The following is a 15,142-nucleotide window of genomic DNA, read 5'->3' as shown; positions in this document are numbered from 1 at the left end:
TAAATTTCTTAAAACAAAAATCTACCTTATCATTTATATGTTCCAGTACTCTCTCTGAGTGTACTGTGGATTTATGTAAGACGAGGACATTCCTCCTTCAGATCATGAAAAGGAAATAAATTTCCAAAGAAAACATTTTAATACTTAATTTTTCAAATAAGAGATAAGCAATAATAAAATCGGTATTTTTGAATGACATCAATCCACCTTTTTTTTTTTTTCAAAGAAATTATGACTACTTGACATTTTATTGTTGCCCATTCTTCTACATATCTCAGCATCTTTAGGTAAGAGCTTTGTCTACCTCATTGCTATATCCCTAGCACCCAGAACAGAGTTCAGTATATTGTGAAACCTAAATATTTTTTTAAGTAAATGAATTCCGTTCAGGCAAATTTTCTAATTTACACCCCTCTGAAGTATCCTACCATAGCCCCTCTCCTTTAGTCTTTAATGACTTCATCCCTGACAAAAATTATCAACCAGGTAAAAACTTTGGAATTAGTTCTTTACATTCATTTTCTTCCATACCCTGTGTAAGGTAAGGAAAAATGTCAGGCTTTGCTGCCCTCCCGCCATCAGGATAGATGATGGATCCTTGTGGTCCTGAATGCATGCCTGATGGCAGGCACCTGGAGTAGGGTGTGGGCATAGGTAGATAGGATTCACCTGGGCTAAGACTGGGCTTTTTTTTTTTAATTTAATTTTATTTTTATATTTCCCATACAATTGCAATCCCCTTATTTTGACCCCAATCCCTCCCCTCCCCACCCCCCATAGAGTGTCTCTTGTTCATAGTTGTTTGTTGATTTTGATATTTTCTTTCTTATAGTTATTCTTTTTCCTGGTCCCTTATTTAAGTTTTCTAGATTCCTGCTATGAGTGAGACCATCCGGTATTTTTCTTTTTCTTTCTGGCTTATTTCGCTGAGCATGATCCCTTCCAGCACCATCCATGTTGCTGCAAATTGCATGTTTATCTTTTTTGAATGCTGAGTAATATTCCATGGTGTATATGTACCACATCTTCTTTTTTTTTTTTTTAGAGGCATATTTATTTATTTGTTTGTTTGTTTATACATGCACTGGGTACAGTCAGAAGCACGGGAGGGTGAGAGAATTCACCAGAGCCAGAGCGAGGAGCAGAGCAGGCAGAAGGACTGAAGTACATTGCTGAGGGGAGCAGCAGGCGGCAGGAGAGGTCTGCGCGCCATGTGGGACCCTCCTCTGGTGGCCGGGGAGCAGCCAGGGATCAAACCAGCGCCGCAGAGGCCGTGGGCAGCTTCACAAGCCAGCGCTCAACTGCTAATCTTCCTACTTTCTGAAACTTGTCTTTTTCTACTTTCTGAGGGATTTTCCCTATAAATAATTCTGTCTCCTACATCTAAGTGCCTATCTTTTCCCCCTGAGCATGTAACTATGCCCCTGTCATCCCCTCAACTCAAAAATCCTTAATTAAGATATCTATTAAAGGCTCTTTTCAGTACCTATCTTTGTAGCACCTGAGAGTTGACCATTCCCCTTCTTAAGCTTGATTCTTAAATTGGTTTCTGGGAGACCACTATCTCCTATTCTTCACCATACACCAGACCCTTCTATTTTCTGTCAATTAATCAGTACCTTTTAGGTTTCCTTTCATTCTCTAATCCAGAATTCACAAATCAATTCACTTTTACCATTACCTTGAACTCTTATTTCCCTCCTCTCCTTTTGCCTCTACTATTTTTACAAAATCCAAATCCTCTCATTTTATTAGTATACTTTTTGAAGATTATACTTATGTTCAAATCTCAGTTATGTCTTCTCAATATATGTTATCCTCAAGTAAATTTACAAATTTACAAAATTAGTTTAAATGACTACTTGTATTCTTCTTTCTTATGGGAGTCTCCCATCATATCATCACCATCACCCTGTCCCATCTCCTGAAGATTTTATATCCTAAATCACTCTCTCCAATGCTATTCTTCTTACATAATTCCTGAGTATTTTAATATCATGAAGATAATCCTTCGAATACCATGGCCTCTTCGTTCTTTGAAGTCCTCTCACATAAATGATCTTGGCACATCAGCTACTTATTTCTATGGCCATGCATATTCCCTTGTCCTTAGCAAGATCAACTATCACTTCCTATTTTTCTTACACTCTAACTCCAAGCATTCTTCTATTATAATCGTCCAATCCTTGATTCTACCAGGTTTTACTTCCTTCCTTCCTTCTTCTCATGCGATCTCTTCTCTCTTAAGTTTAAGGTTAATTAATATAATCCATAGCTAATTATTATAATGACTCAGTATTTACATTCTCAACCCCCTCCCCTTTTCTTTCCCCTTCTTTAAATTCACTAAATTTTCTGGCAGGACCAAAACCTTGATTAAGTCCAATTATCTTCTTACTTTGATCCTGCACCTGTGTATTAACCATGTTTCTAGCTTCTGTAAACTTGTGCTTTAACATCTTCTCTGCATGCATAGACTTGCCATGTCTTGTTTTGAACAATCTGATATGCCCAAGTCACGTTGCTTGACTTCTTGCCTCTTTTTTTGTCCCCCACCCCCATCCAGAGTCCTCACTCCTAACCAACTCTCTTAGCAGGCTGTCACACTCTGGGCCACTATCACTTTACAGCCAGATACTAGAGATGGCCCTTATGTTCCAGAATCCACTGAACTTTTGCAAATTAGCCAGTCCTCAAAATGTTTACCCTGCCTTTCCTGTTCCTTCCGATACTACCTAAACACTGCGGCCCACAATTCCCTCCTCTATTTCTGCTTGGTGGTCAAAGCCCACTGCATCTCCATTTGGTCCCCTGTGGCCCTGTATGCCTCCTTCTTTTGGTACATGAATAATAATTAATAAACTATTTTTTTAAATAGCAATCATATCCTGTTAAGAACAAAACTGAGTGTAGGGTAAGGTGAAAAGTATCAGGCTTTTCTGCCCTCCCGCCATTAGGATAGATGAGGGAACCCGGTGGTCCTGAATACGTGTCTGATGGCAGGCACCTGAAGTGGGTACACCTAGGCTGAGAGACTGAGTTTATAAGGGCGGCGTCTCGGGGATGCCAGCAGAAGCTGAGAGAAGAAAAAGAGAAGCAGAGAGAATGCCAGAGAGCCCAGTTAGAGTGAGGATTTGCTGGGAGCTGTGAGTACTGCCAGCCTCCCGGCCCCCCAGCACCCCTGCCTGCTGTGTACCTGGCAATCCCAATAAAAGCCTGCAAGAGCCACTGAGGGTTCCAGGACTCCTCCTTTACCCAGTATGCTGTATCAGAAAACCTGCACTGTGGTCCATGTCCTGACCCTACACTGAGCAATGGCCATTGTAGGGTAAGGAAAAAATGTCAGGCTTTTCTGCTCTCCTGCCATTAGGATAGATGATGGAACCCTGTGGTCCTGAATGCATGCCTGATGGCAGGTACCTGGAGTAGGGTGTGGGCATAGGTAGATGGGATTCAACTGGGCTAAGATTGGGCTTTTAAAGGCGGCGTCACAGGGACCCCAGCAGAAGCTGAGAGAGAAGCAGAGCCATGAGAAGAGCAGAGAGAATGTGAGAGAAAGTTGGAGAGCCCAGACTGGAGACTTGCTGGGGGCTGGGAGACCTCCCTGCCCCCCAGGGCCTTGCCTGCCGTGTACCTGGTAATCTAAATAAAAAACCTGCAAAAGCCACTGAGGACTCTGACTCCTCCTTTACCGGGTCTGCTGGATCATAGAAAACCTGCACTGTGTCCCTTCCTGCCTCTTACAATTGGTGTAAGTCAGCAAGATGATCCATGTAGACGGGTATTGGAGCCCTCTGAAGACCTGGAGGGACTAAGGAGTAACAGACTGTTTGCCTGTGATGACACTGGAGGCGTCATGGCGGCACAGGAGATGGACAAGGTCCAGGAGCTGCGGGACGAGACCTCGCATGGAGGAGACACCTGAGAGGACCAGCCAACGACCCCTGAGGCAGCAAGAATTATCGGCGAAGAGAGGACCATGATTCAGAGCTCGCCAGCGCTGATGCAGCGAGAAACCTAATGGACTTGGACTGATGTACTTGAACTGACAATCCTGCCAGAAGGTGGAGGAACTCTGGCAAGTTAATGTTGTTTTGGGACCTTGGGGGAGGATTGTTTGTAGACCCCAGGAGATGGGAATCTGGTGGTGGCCAGTGGGACATGACGGCCAAAAGTAGCCTGTGATGTGCCCAGCAGCCAGGTGGAGGAGAAAAGCCAACTGAGAAGGCAAAAGCTGGTGCTGATGCTGAGTTTGGGAAGCCCTGAGCGGCTGTTAAGCACTAAGTAAGCTGAGGAAGGCCAGTGAGTCTTGTAAAATCACCTATGGGTGATGCCCTGCTCGTTCTTGAGTGAGGGTGAGGAGCTGAGGAACCCGTCCTTGGGGGACGGGTGGGGAACATGGCTTGGGGTGGAGCCCAAGCTGAAGAGGGGACCCGAGAGAGGCAGCATATAGAGTTTGGATCCCCGACCCATGTGCTTGTGCAATGGGTTGGCATGAGTGCAGGGATCTGATTGTCACATTGTTGGCTATGAAAGCTGAGTGTTGGAGCAACCGCAGACAGAAACCCTGAGGGTTGGGCGATTACCCCCAAAGAGTAGAGAATCCCCAATCCAGGAGTGAGTGCATCCTGGGGGGTGGCTGCTATGTGTGGCTTGTAGCCGAGACCACAGCCAGACAATGCCAAGAAGCCTGACGGCTCCTGGCGTGTTACAGTAGATGCCATGAGTGGTTCCCCTCCTTCGTATGAGCAGTGCCTTCGGCAGCAGATTTGGTGGATCATCTGCTGGTACCAATAATTGTCTTTTGCCACTAGGTTGGTGCCCTGCCTGGACATTTGTGTTCTGTTGTATTTTGTTGTTATATTGTGATGTATTTGCTTTTGTGGGCCATGGCTGCATTGTTTATGTTTGCTAAGAAAATTGTATATATGAAGCTTGTATAGCAGAAAACCCTGAGGGGGTGGACTGTAGGGTAAGGAAAAAATGTCAGGCTTTTCTGCCCTCCCGCTATTAGGATAGATGACGGAACCATGTGATCCTGAATGCATGCCTGATGGCGGACACCTGGAGTAGGGTGTGGGCATAGGTAGATGAGATTCCCCTGAGCTAAGACTGGGCTTTGAGGGTGGCGTCACAGGGACACCAGCAGAAGCTGAGAGAAAAGCAGAGCCATGAGAAGAGCAGAGAGAATGTGAGAGAAAGTTGGAGAGCCCAGAGTGAAGACTTGCTGGGAGATGGAGGCCTGGGAGGCCAGCACCCCTGCCTGCCGTGTACCTGGTAATCTAAATTAAAAAACCTGCAAAAAGCCACTGAGGACTCTGACTCCTCCTTTACCGGGTCTACTGGATCAGAAAACCTGACTCTTACAGCCATTCATTGCATTTGGTTGGAAGGCTATTGCTGGTCTTCAGAAAAGTGATTTTGGTGGAGTGGTGGGATGGACAAAAAACGACAGTACCATATTTAAGAAAGACTGGAAGGTTAGGTTTTCTCCCAAGAACTGTCAACAAGTTTTGTTGAAGAAAGTCTAGCTGAGTGGAAAAGACTGGAGGGATGTTAAAGCTTTGACGGCGGGGCGGGGGGGTTGGGGGGGAACTGGTATGGAAGTGTGGCAGAGTGAATGAATTAGGGAACTTGAATGAAACTGTTGGGCAACACTAACAGACCGTTTGCAGTTATGTGCGAGACAAATTCGCAGAGCTGTGTGCTTTCACCCTGCCTCTCGCTCAACTGTTGCAGGAACTGTAGAATGCCGTAAACCGGAATAAGTTTCAAGGCAGTATATTAAGAGGCGGCAAGAAAAAAAGTGTACAGGACAGATTTGTTCAGTATGATGGATCACAGAAACCGAGAGAGCTGACTGTCTGTGGACACAGCATGGAGGTAACAAGCTAGAAACTGCAGGGGGGTGGGAGGGCGAGTACGAGGAGGAAGGATGGTTCTAAACAATCTAGGTCTTTGCTCAGAGCAAGCACAGCGGTAGGGGCTTGAGATCGTCTTCCTAGGCCAAGGACTGAGACACTGCTGCCTGGGAGCTCCGAGGGCTGCTGATTGAACCCACTTGCAGCGAGTGTTAGGCTCTAGAAAGGCTGCCTCCCGGCCCCAGGGGGATGGACTACGCAGAGCTTTAGCATCACAACTTACACCCCGGGGTTCAGCTGCTTGCGGCTGCTCGTCGGAGAGATGGGCATGGTGGCGACTGCCTGGGCAGTGGTCTGCAGTTCCTGTACCCCAACCCCCGGCCTTAGAGGCTCCGGCAGAAGCAGGGGAATGTTTGCCGGGCGTCATGGAGACGGTGGCGCTCTGGCTCAACAAGAGGCCGCGCGGTTGGCTGGCGGCTGGAGGCCGAGGAGGAGGGCGGAGGCGGAGGGGAGGGCAGAGGGTTGGTGGAGCAAGAGGAAGCTCAGGACGACGACTAGAAGAAGGAGGCGGGCGGCCCGGGCCCCAGGCCCCTCCCAGGTTCCGAGTCTCCCCGGCTGCAGGCGGATGGATGGGGCTTCTTCAGGCGGTGGCGGCAGCAGCGGAGCCGGCGGCGGCGGCGGCTGTAAGTGCAGCCTCCATAACTCATCTCTCTCCTCCCCGTCCTGTTTGGGATAAGGGGCTCCTGCGGCGTCCTCGTCCCCCTTCACCCCTCCCCCTCCCCCACCGCGGAGTCCCGCCCGGAAGACCCTTCACTTCCGGGGAGGGGCTGCTGGCTTCTCCGCCTGCTGGGGCGCGGGACACCCAGGGCGCATGCTCGGGCCCCGGGAAGCCCAGGGCGCATGCTCGGGCCCCAGGACGCTCAGGGCGCATGCTCAGGCCCCCTCCGCCGCCCACCCTACCCCGACCCCGTCTTTTGCTTTGGCGGCGGTGGCGGGTGCTGCACGGATCTTCCCCGGCGTCCGCGGCGCGCTGGGAGTCCGCTGCGTAGTGAGTTCGCCTCGCCCTGGTCGCTTCCGCCCCTTTCTCCTGTCCGCCCTGGAGCCCGCTGGGGGTGGGGCTAAGTTGACTACACCCCTGTGGCTCCGCCTCTTTCCCCTGCATCTGCTGGTTTGTCCCAGCCCTGGGAGGCTTCTGCTTGCACTGCAGCCCCGGTGGGGAGCAGGGTCTCGGGCAAGCCCTTTCAGCGGGAGAGAGGGAGGGAAGAGAGACTCCAAGGGCGCATTATTGCGAGGGGCAGAAGTCCTCCCAGCCCGTGGGAGGACCCCGGGGGACAGGTACCTTACCCCCCCCCCATTTTGAATGGCCTTGTTCCAGCTTTGTGGAGGAAAGATCTGTGGCCTGGAGTCCATCTGATTTTTTCGCTTGCTTTGTGGCCTTGGGCGAGTCACTACTTCTTTCTGGGCTCCAGTTATTCCTAAAGCTTCTTCCAACGCTAAAACTCTGAATTCTGCAGAAAAGCTTATGCAAGACCGGCCGGTCCACTGAGGCCGCTTAGCCAAGATGACTAAGAGTTGACTGAATCTTTTCTTCAATCCAGTGGGATGAGACAGCCTGTTACTTGGGTCGCTTTTATACAGTTAGCATAAGTTACAAATTGCACGACTCAATGAGTTCCATCGTTTTTCAGAAATTATTACAGGGTCCTTGGCCTAATACCTAGTAGCCATCTTTTCAAAAACTGTAGGCAGGGTGAACGGTGAGCTTGTGGTTTCGTGGTCTCTAGTCTCGTTGCTACTGAGGCTCTCTTTCCTTTGATCCAGATGGTGTGGTGGCTCGATTCTCCCAGTGCCTGGCTGAGTTTCGGACGTGGTTAAGAACCAACTGGTTGAGGTTCAATGCAGACAAGACGGATGTGATGCTGGTAGGCAGGGGCACACTTGGAGATTGAGGGAGGGAAAATCCAAACTCCCTCAAATATAAATATATTACTCTTCTTATATGTTCCAGTGTATGAGAACTGCTGATGGGCCAATAATTTCCAGAGTTTGGGTGAGATAAAATTAACATGTAAGAATTACAAAATACCAGTTCATGATCAGCTGATAAAAATTGGGCTGCTGGATAAATTTCTTTATGTAAAAATTATGAAAAGAAAATCAAAAACTGATGCAAGAACAGGCTACTTAAGTGTCTTCGGGTGGTATTAATAATAAAAATCAAACTAACAAAAATATGATGATTGTTGCATAGTTGTGGGACTTCCAAATGTAATGCCTTGCTCCTTTGTAATCTGCATCTGCCTGCTAAAGTAAAGGTAAACTCTTAGTTGATCTAAAATGTTATTTTGAAAATTGGTTAAGTTTTTTGGTAATTTAGGTATTTTTCAACCAGATTAGTCATCACTCATAAATTTGTATCTGCATTCATGAAGATACAGTATAGGTTGTCACTTTTAAGTAAAACTTTGAGGAATAGCCTGATAAAATAATCTCAAAACTTAAGCACTCTGAAAATTGTCAGGTATAGAATTTAATTTTATGGTTTTGAATATGCTCTATTCATTCAAAAGGCCTCACCTCTACATTTTTGTAAGTATTTTCTTGGTATATTTTGAGAGGTATCTTTGAATTGCATAACAGATATGTTTATATTATTTAGGTATATATTACCTTTTATTAAATCAGGTGTTGGTATAGAACACCAACCAACCAGTGGTTCTATTTCTCAGGTATATGTAAATTGCCAAAGTAGTTTATTGGTTTGTCTAAGGTACTGGTTGAAGTAAATTTGTGATCTTTAAAATGCCTCATTAACAGCAAAATTATAATTGAGTGTGTGTGTGTGTGTAGTATAGGCTCTATAATACTGTTTAATAACTTCTTAATGGAGTATTCAGTAAATTGCTTAAAAATAATTTCCCAATATAATAACAATTTTGAGTAGCATTATGTGGTAAATGTTATATTTACCTGAAAATAAGGAAACCTTTAGGTAGTACTAAAGAGGCATATATTCAGGCTTTGTATAGTGATTTTTTTGAGACATTAACCACACGCCTCACAAAATTGGAATTAACCACACTTTTTAGCTTAAACACTTTGCTACATAATTTTAACAGAACTGCCATTTTTGATATCACATTAATTCTATACACTGTACTAATTTTAAATAGGTCATAGTTTTTAATTTTCTCATGCCTTTAACTCTGTCATATCCTATTTTCAGCTCTTCTAGTCTCAGTAGGCTTTAAAGATTTATTTTTTGTTAACCCAAGTATCAATATTGACTGTTGGCATTTGATTACAAAGAAGGCAACTGTGAATTAATCCAAAGTGCTGAAGAACTCAGGGGTGTTCTGCAGGGTGGAAGTAACGAGATAGATTCTGGTTTAATAAAAAGAATTTTTCCAAAATGTTGGGGTAAGAGCAACCTCTTCATGACAAATCATGAGCCCTTGGAAATTTGCAAATGTAGAAAAGCTTGGTAGAAGAAATATGTAATGAGGGAGTCTCTTCAGACAGAGTAGGAAGTTGATTGAAGACCTGTAAAGTCCATCCAACACTAAAATTCTGTGACTAATGAATAGGTTTTACATATTTGATACTGAAGAGGGTAAGCAAGAGTTTTAAGAAAGACTGCTTTCCTTAAAGTGGCTCCTAAAATTTTTAGATAAGTATGTTACTAGAATAAAATAGGAGCAGAACTATACTGAATTCACTACAGTGACTTACAGTTATTGGAACTATTTATCTTTACCATTACAATATCTGAACCTAAAAAAACACTGATAAAAAAGGGGGCAGGGAAAGATGTGCAAGGGGGTTTTCTCCCTAAAGAATAATGCCACATGAAACTAGTAAAATTGATACACAATATTAAACTTAAAAGTCATTAATTAGTAAGCTGGATACCCATTCAAATATGTCTCAGATCTCAGTTTTCCTGGCAATTTCAGTATTCAGTAGCTTAAGGCACTGTACCAGGTCTTGATCACAATTGGGATTTTGTTGATGGTTTAACTGAAGAATCAAAGATTAATGGGCTTAAGCAAGTAAGTTATTCCTGTATCTTCCATTTTGACACCTAAATTTCCCTTTGGTAACCAATTAAATTTCATATTTCCTTTATTATTTAAATGGATATTCCGCCTTCATTTCCACCATGTTATAAAGCCTGAGTTTTGACATCTAAACCCTTTTTTTTAAATCTTTGGCCACCTTAGGTCTGGGTACATCCATTGTTCTTTGCCTTCAGCTATTTTCATCAAACATATCAAAGTGAAAACTATTTGAATAGGAAATGATTTTTTATAGTTATTTTTATGTCAAGTCCGAAGGCCTAAGGTAATTCAACAGGATAGTTAACCTGTGCTAAAATACTTATTCCCCTGAGAAATCCTGAAAGACACATTTATATAAATAGTCTTGAAAATACTGTACAGTACAGTTGATGGTAAAAATTGTTTGTAGATTTGGGAACCTTAAAGTTTTCCTTTCTCTTCTTTCCCTTGCTTTTCTTTCAGTAGAAAATGTGCATCAGATGTTTATGTTTAATTGGTTTACAGACTGTCTGTGGACTCTTTTCCTGTCAAATTACCAGGTAATGTCCTTTCACTTAGCAGCTACTTCATTTACCTGTAAATGCAGTTAATTCGTGCACAAATTATTATTGGACGTAAGAATTTCAAGTTATGTTGGATCTTTAGAACTAGGCAACTACTTGATAAGAGTCTAGAATTCGAAGAAAGTACATATTAAGAAAACTGCCTACCCCCTTCTGCATTGTAAGTTAAGTATTAATTTTAAGAAATATTGTATACGTACACATTTATGCAGTACTGTAGTGCAAACACATTTCTCATATTTGGTTGATTCTCATATTTGGTTGATTTTGGTAGTCATTTCTGAAACTGCATTTCGAGGAAGCCTTGAACATTGGGGGAAAAAAACGATTTTTTTTAAGACTTAACTCTTGTTTAGTAAAATATGTTAGTGCCCATTTTAATATCACCTTTGCATTAGCCAGTATTTGCCTTAGTTATGTAAGTCGAACATGTTTATTAATTTATAGACATTGGCTCTGGCAATTGGAATTGGCATTAAGACCAATTGGCAGGTCTAGGCTCATACATTAAAATAAACTCAAATTGCTGGCATTTCAGGCATTGTAAAGAAGCAGGTTCTCCCTTTCTGCAGTCAAATCAGATTATAGCCATCAAAGAGCAGCTTTTCAGTATGTTATATTTTAGAAATTTTTCCTAGTTGTGCAAAATCCAACCCTTGCACAACTGTGTTGCTACTGATATCACAGAACGTCTGTGAGGAAACACATGAGCTCCGAGTTTGGCAGACTACCTAATGTAGTCCTTAATCCCTTCTGGCCTCTCTTAAGAATTTGGGATATGGGATTTTACGTTCCAGTCGGGAATGAACGGAGAGAGACATCTCTGTCTAGGGATAACCGCTTTCAAAGCTCACTACTCGGCGTTGTTGCATTGCAACAACCGCCGTCTTCCAGCACATGCACTTCAGAAAAGGCCTATAGTAAAATAGCACGTATTTTCCCCAGCGATATAAATGCTTAGATGTGAGCGGGTTGCCACCTTTCCTTGACCTGCGCTCCCTCGACTCCCCGAGGCTGGTGGAGTGGGGAGCTCCCGGGCCGGGGAGGGGCGGCGCAGAGATGCCCACTGCCCCCTGGCTCCGCCCCCTCCGGCTCTTCCCGGGGAGGGAGGGCTGTCGCGGGGCTGCGCGCGCGTCCCTGTTCCCGCGCGCGCGTCGGCCTTTCCCTCCGGTCCGGCTCAGCCCGAGCGCCGCGAGGGGGCGGAGTGGGGTGTGGTGGGCGCGTTCGGGGCGGCTCCTGCGCGTTCCCGCCGAGGCAGCGGCGGCAGAGGCGGCGGCAGCGGCGACAGGAGTCCCGTTGCCGAGTCTCACATCCGGGTTCTGGCGGTGACCCAGCGGCGGCCGCCGGAGATGTGACCGTCAGTACGGCAAACATGGCGGAGGTAAGGGAGCGAGCTCCCCCTCCCCGTCCCGGGCGGCCCCGGGCCCCGGCCGGGGAGGAGTGGAGTGGGCCTGGCTGGGAGAGGCCCAGCCTGCCGGCGCCGCTGCCCACCTGTTGTCCGGAACAGGCCGCGCTCTGGGCGGGAGCTTTCCCTGGAAGTTAGTTGGGATGGGGGGGCGGGGGGAGGCGGGGGCGTAGTTGGACTTCGGGGGGAGTTTGAAGGGTCGGGGGCTGCGCGGCTCTGCGTGCCGAGCGGGGTGAAGGGGCGCCCGCGGGGGCTGGGGCGCGGGTGGCGCAACTTCGCCGGCGGGTGCGAGGGGCCGAGCGGAGAGCTGCCGCTTCCTCTTGCGAAGTTTCTTGCCCGGCGGCCGAGATGCTGTTGCGCCCTTCCGCGTCACCCCCACCCGGGCGCTCTGACACCAGGCTCTTGGGGGGAGACGGGCGGAATGGCCTCTCGGGAACACTGTAATTTTCTTGATGTTGATGAGTGAAGAACCGAACTTGGCCATTTGCGATCCGGCCCTGTGGGTTGGGGGACTCTACCCGGTTTCTCCAAATAGCTGCAGTACACCCCCCCCCCCCCTTGAAATTCAGAAGAGTTGTTTTTTTATCTTTACCTCCTTTACTTTCCAGCCCCCCCCCCCCAATTGAAGGCTATTCTTGTGTGTGTGTGTGTTTTTCCTAATTTTTTTCTCCCTCGGGTAGTAGATTTTTTTTCTTTTCGCTCTTTTTCTAGTAAACTACTTCCTAAAGTCATTTTTCTTCGGTGGTAATTTTTGGGGCCTCTAATCCATGGACAAAACGTAACTTGTGATTAATTTAAATTAGTGCGTGTGCTACTAGAGATTTAAATATGTGCGTGTGATTAAAACCTTTAAACTTTTGAAGTTGGGTGGGGGTGTATTTAAAGAATTTTTTTCCCCTTATCCTCAAGAATTTCGTTATTCTTTACCCCTTGGAGTTTAAGAGGTGATATATTTGAACTTTTATGTCTCCTTTGAAATAAACCACTCTTAAATGATAGATAAAGCATTTTTCTTTTGTGCTTTACCATTTTCATGGTCTCAGAGGCACCTATAAACAGATTCAGGAAGTAGGTAATTTTATTTAGCATTCCGCCCCCGATTTACGATTTACGTCTTAGTTATTTGTTAGATGAAGTCAACATTAGGTAGTCAACCCCGTAATACCTTCTTTTTAAAATTTAGGATACAGAAATATGATTGGGGTTTTGGAAAATTATTCATTTGGAGGCCTTTTCATTTGTTGATTGGAGGGACCTAAATGTTAACTTTTATGGGGTAATTTTTAGGGTGCTTCTCTACTTCCCTTGTGGAAACTGGACTTGAGTATATGTTCTGGAGTATTTGTTTAAAGACGAGGCTTTACTGTTTAGCAGGAGTGTTTACTGCTAATAAGCTTTTCCAAAAATTTCCTATTTCTGATTTGAAACTAAATTGAGATCATAAGTTTATTTCCATTTTTTTCCCCTCGGGTAAAAGAATTGTATTTCAAGGCACATGAGTTGGAGAAAAGTATTTTGTATTTCACTTGAGTGTGAATGGATTTACTACACTGGACTGAAAGAATTCTAGTGCTTAAGAGATACTTGTTTCTTTTCTTCATTTTTAAGAAAAAGAGGTTATATATAGCTGGATTTACATGTATTTTGTCAAATTGTTTTCAATGAATTCTCCTTTCAGTGAATGCCCATTTGATAAGCAGCAGTACCCTATAATAGGTTATTGTAGTTTCTTTTCTCTTGGTGTTGCTCGCAATGGTTTGAGCTTAAGTTCTGCAGTCATATTTTAAGGAAGCATGTTATTGAAGGAAAATAGCTTGGTGTATGAAAGTACAGTGAAAAATAATTTTTTTAAAAAACTTCACCCGGATCTTTTAACTTCATAACACACTGAGAAATTAATATGTAAATGAAATATATTAATATTTTATTACTTGTTTTAGAAATTAAAGGTGATTACAGTGTTGTGAGAAAAAGCAGTAGTTTGAATCACTAATCAGTTCTTAATGTTTTCAAGTATATGTTTCTTGGGAATATGTCCATTGGAGAAGGGGATACTCATTTTATAGGAAGTTCTGGGTAGCCAATTTAAAGAAGAAAAAGTCGGAATTTTGTTTTCACTGTATTTTGTGACCTGATAACTTTAAATAATTCATCTTTTATATTCTTCAGTTACTTGTAGATGGTTTTATTAATAGTGGAGTTGAAGAATGGAGGGACCAACTTTGCCTGTATTCTACAAAAAGTTAAACCAGGTCAAGAGGTGAAAAGTAAAATTAATTTCTAATTTTCTGAGCACAATACTTTAGTAATTAGGATAATTTTGGAGACTAGTCATTTTAAAATATTAGATGGAGAAATGGCTTGTTTTCTAATTCTTTCACTTGCTTTTTGTGAGCTCTCGGGAGATTTATTCTTTCTGATACCAATAGAAAGCATGCGCTAAAATAATTCTCATGTTTTTCTGTTGCACTTTTGATTAAGTAGACATGAGGAAACTAACTGGTGTAAAACTAACTGGTGAAGTAACAGTAAGTTCAAAGCAACAATATGCATTTATTTGATAAATCTGAGGGGAAAACAGGTCATTGAAGAAGCCTGTCTCTAGAGAAAAATGTAGGTGTTAGGCTTCTGGGTTTTTTATGTTGTTGTTTCCTACATAGGAAAAGGACCCTGACCTTGTTTTTCCAGAAAAATGTCTAATTCTTGAATACAAATTGCTTTAGATGTGAAGAGAATAATTTTTCATAGTTGATCTGATTATCTGAGGCAATCTATAATAGCAGTATATATATTTAACGGTTCTTCAAGTTGTGGTTACATTAAAAATGATATTTAATGTACTTAAAAGAAATGGCATATGCTCCCTTTCTTAATACTTTGGTAATATTTTGCATTGCTCATTATCCCTTAAAATTATTTATCAACATTCCAAAAGGAGGTACTTCTAGTCACACTTCAAGGAAGGAAATTACAGGGTAGTCACAGTTTCACAAAGGCAGAGAGAAAGAATAAGAGGAAGAAATAGTTGATCCTTTGGGTTTTATATGGAATGTGGCAGAGGGGCCTTTGGGAATGAATAATTTGTCTTTTATTTCAGTGTTTGTAAACACATAAGAGATTTTCTTCTCAAGGCAAAAAAAGCCACAGCATACTGCAAGACCTATCTTTTTCACCACGGCTATGTTGCTGTCATACAGGAAAAAAAAAAAATAATAATGAACTTGCTTCTTTGAATTAGTGTTAAGTATTTTA

The 15,142-nt window shown here is 43.9% G+C and overlaps 2 protein-coding genes across 11 annotated transcripts in view; one reads left to right on the top strand and one right to left on the bottom strand.

Annotated features, from left to right (window-relative positions):
- Window positions 1-6,536, bottom strand: part of DNAI4 (dynein axonemal intermediate chain 4) — a 55,063-nt gene extending 48,527 nt beyond the window's left edge. The window contains exon 1 of one of the 3 annotated variants that reach the window (XM_037500438.2): window positions 6,145-6,536. In XM_037500438.2, coding sequence (XP_037356335.1) covers window positions 6,145-6,191 — 47 coding nt within the window. In that variant the 5' untranslated portion in view covers window positions 6,192-6,536. The remainder of the gene's footprint in view (window positions 1-6,144) is intronic. The other 2 variants (XM_037500437.2, XM_037500439.2) reach the window with 2 other exon arrangements.
- MIER1 (MIER1 transcriptional regulator) overlaps window positions 6,358-15,142 on the top strand; it is a 56,095-nt gene continuing 47,310 nt past the window's right edge. Inside the window, exons 1-3 of one of the 8 annotated variants that reach the window (XM_037500447.2) lie at window positions 6,449-6,544; window positions 7,683-7,783; window positions 10,388-10,461. In XM_037500447.2, coding sequence (XP_037356344.1) covers window positions 6,487-6,544; window positions 7,683-7,783; window positions 10,388-10,461 — 233 coding nt within the window. In that variant the 5' untranslated portion in view covers window positions 6,449-6,486. Of the gene's footprint in view, window positions 6,545-6,822; window positions 6,910-7,682; window positions 7,784-10,384; window positions 10,462-11,719; window positions 11,867-15,142 lie in introns of those variants that run through there. The other 7 variants (XM_037500440.2, XM_037500444.2, XM_037500445.2 and 4 more) reach the window with 7 other exon arrangements.

This window comes from Talpa occidentalis, unplaced genomic scaffold (genome assembly GCF_014898055.3).
Source record: "Talpa occidentalis isolate TD23 unplaced genomic scaffold, MPIMG_talOcc4v2.1 talOcc4.9, whole genome shotgun sequence".
Taxonomy (NCBI): Eukaryota; Metazoa; Chordata; class Mammalia; order Eulipotyphla; family Talpidae; genus Talpa; species Talpa occidentalis.
This window is presented reverse-complemented; position numbering and strand designations above follow the sequence as displayed.